This window comes from Penaeus chinensis, chromosome 24 (assembly GCF_019202785.1).
Source record: "Penaeus chinensis breed Huanghai No. 1 chromosome 24, ASM1920278v2, whole genome shotgun sequence".
Taxonomy (NCBI): domain Eukaryota; kingdom Metazoa; phylum Arthropoda; class Malacostraca; order Decapoda; family Penaeidae; genus Penaeus; species Penaeus chinensis.
This window is the reverse complement of record NC_061842.1, coordinates 24,247,014-24,249,513: the sequence shown is the minus strand read 5'-3', so window position 1 is coordinate 24,249,513 and position 2,500 is coordinate 24,247,014. Positions and strand designations below refer to the sequence as shown.

Genomic DNA, 2,500 nt, shown 5'->3' with positions numbered 1-2,500 from the left:
TTATTTTATTTTAAAACACCATTGCTATACTGTAGTAATGTTATATGTCATTATGGTGATGATGATGCTAATGATAATGATAATGATAATGATAATGATAATTATCATCACAATTATGCTGATGCTGAAGATTCATGTGCATTCTGTCATACTGATCTAGATAAATTAACAAGTTTGATATTGATATTTATAGAACTGCATGAATAATCTACCCAAAACCACCAGGATGCATTGTATGCACATGCCATGCCCACTGTGAGCATAGCTTATTAATTGTCCTTACACATAAATGTCTCCACCAATGAGCCAATTAATGGTACTAACTATCTCATCTCTTTACCATTATCTTTGATTTTTGGAAATCTTTTCCATTCTTATATTGCTGTTAGTAATGTCAATAGCTTTATAATAATTATAATGTCTATAATGATAATAGCAACATTGAAATTGAGAGTATTAGCAAAAAAAAAAAAATCCTGGAAACTCAACTAAGAGTGAACTTGGTTGAGGTCACAAGTAATACTAATTGACTCCTTTGTTTCTAAGCACTTGTAGATCTATCTATGCGCAGACACAAAACAATACTACATTGAACACAACATTTTTCTTGTGACACGGGGTTTAGTCTGTCTTTAATGTACATGAATCATATTGACATTCATTCAAGTTGATCACCAAGTCTAGCATTGATAAAGATGTATTTCATGTGTAACTAATCAGATGTTCTTCATGTATAGTGACAGGCGTGTTTTATGAATGATAGTTTACTGATATTTTTTTTCATGTTCAATTATGACAGACGTGTGTTGTGTATGATAATACAGATAGCCTTGTACAGCTGAGACAGGTCCTTTTCACATACACTTAATACAAATATTCACCACATGTATAATTGAAACACGGTCTTCATGAGTGGTTGATGTGGATGTTCTTCAGGAAGGCTTGATGCAGATGTATTTTATGCCATGAATATTGATGTTATGTACGTGTGCTCCCTTTTTCCAGTCATGGAACTTCCTCACCCGGACTAACTGCCAGTATGAATTCATCAGTGTGCGGCTCACCATCTTCTGGGTGGTGGGCTTCATCCTTCGGTACTTCCTCCTCCTGCCATTGCGAATCCTTATCCTAATTATTGGGGTAAGTGATGATGTCTCTTATTGCTGCTGTGCCTCCGTTGGAAGACAGTTACCAAGTTGTGGTCTCTTCCATTTTATGTTTTTATTGATGTGATACACACACACACACACACACACACACACACACACACACACACACACACACACACACACACACACACACACACACACACACACACACACACACACACACACACACACACACACACAGATACACATATATATGTGCATGTACTTGTACGTATATATATATATATATATATATATATATATATATATATATATATATATATATATATATATATATAGACACACACACACACACACACACACACACACACACACACACACACACACACACACACACACACACACACACACACACACACACACACACACACACACACACACACACAGTGTATGTAAGTATTTGTACGTATATGTACATATTTGTACATATATGTATATATATGTATATATATGTATATATATGCATGTATATATATATGTATATATATGTATATATGTATGCATGTATGTATATATACCAGGATGCATTGATAAGTACATTATATATTTACATATATATATATATATATATATATATATATATATATATATTTATACATATACACATACACATACACATACACATACACATACACATACACATACATATACACATACATACACATACATATACATACACATACATACACATACATACACATACATACACATACATACATACATACATACATACATACATACATACATACATACATACATACATACATACATACATACATACATTCATACATTCATACATTCATACATTCATACATTCATACATACATACATTCATACATACATACATACATACATACATACATACATACATACATACATACATACATACATACATACATACATTTTTATCTTTTCAGACCAGTCTAATTTTTCTTGTCATACTTCCTTTCCCCTTTAGATTTTGCAATGTTTCAGTTGCAAAATTGGGTTCTGATTGTATCAGATGAATTATGCTGGTGTAGGTATAGCATAACTTTTTTCCCTTTTCATGCTTTTGTTCCATAGGAAATGACCCATTCAGATTGGCTTCAATTTCATTCAGTTTAGTTGGGTGTGGCACGGGGTCCTCTCCTCTATGAGTTGCATATTAATTTTTTTAAAATTCAATTTTCACACTTTGATTGAGGCAGAGATTTACTTGAGAGGTTGGTGGTTATTGAGGAAAAGGTCCAAATAGCATTATTTTATTTTAAATAATTAAGGCCAACCTTTGACTTACAAAATAATTTTCATTACCAACCTAACAGCTTTGCTTTAGTTATCTTTAACCT

The 2,500-nt window shown here is 32.4% G+C and overlaps 1 protein-coding gene across 4 annotated transcripts in view; it reads left to right on the top strand.

Moving 5' to 3' along the window:
• LOC125038246 (glycerol-3-phosphate acyltransferase 4-like) overlaps positions 1 to 2,500 on the top strand; it is a 50,092-nt gene that overhangs the window by 35,725 nt on the left and 11,867 nt on the right. For all 4 annotated transcript variants that reach the window (XM_047631677.1, XM_047631678.1, XM_047631676.1 and 1 more), the window contains one exon: positions 1,006 to 1,140. In XM_047631677.1, coding sequence (XP_047487633.1) covers positions 1,006 to 1,140 — 135 coding nt within the window. The remainder of the gene's footprint in view (positions 1 to 1,005; positions 1,141 to 2,500) is intronic.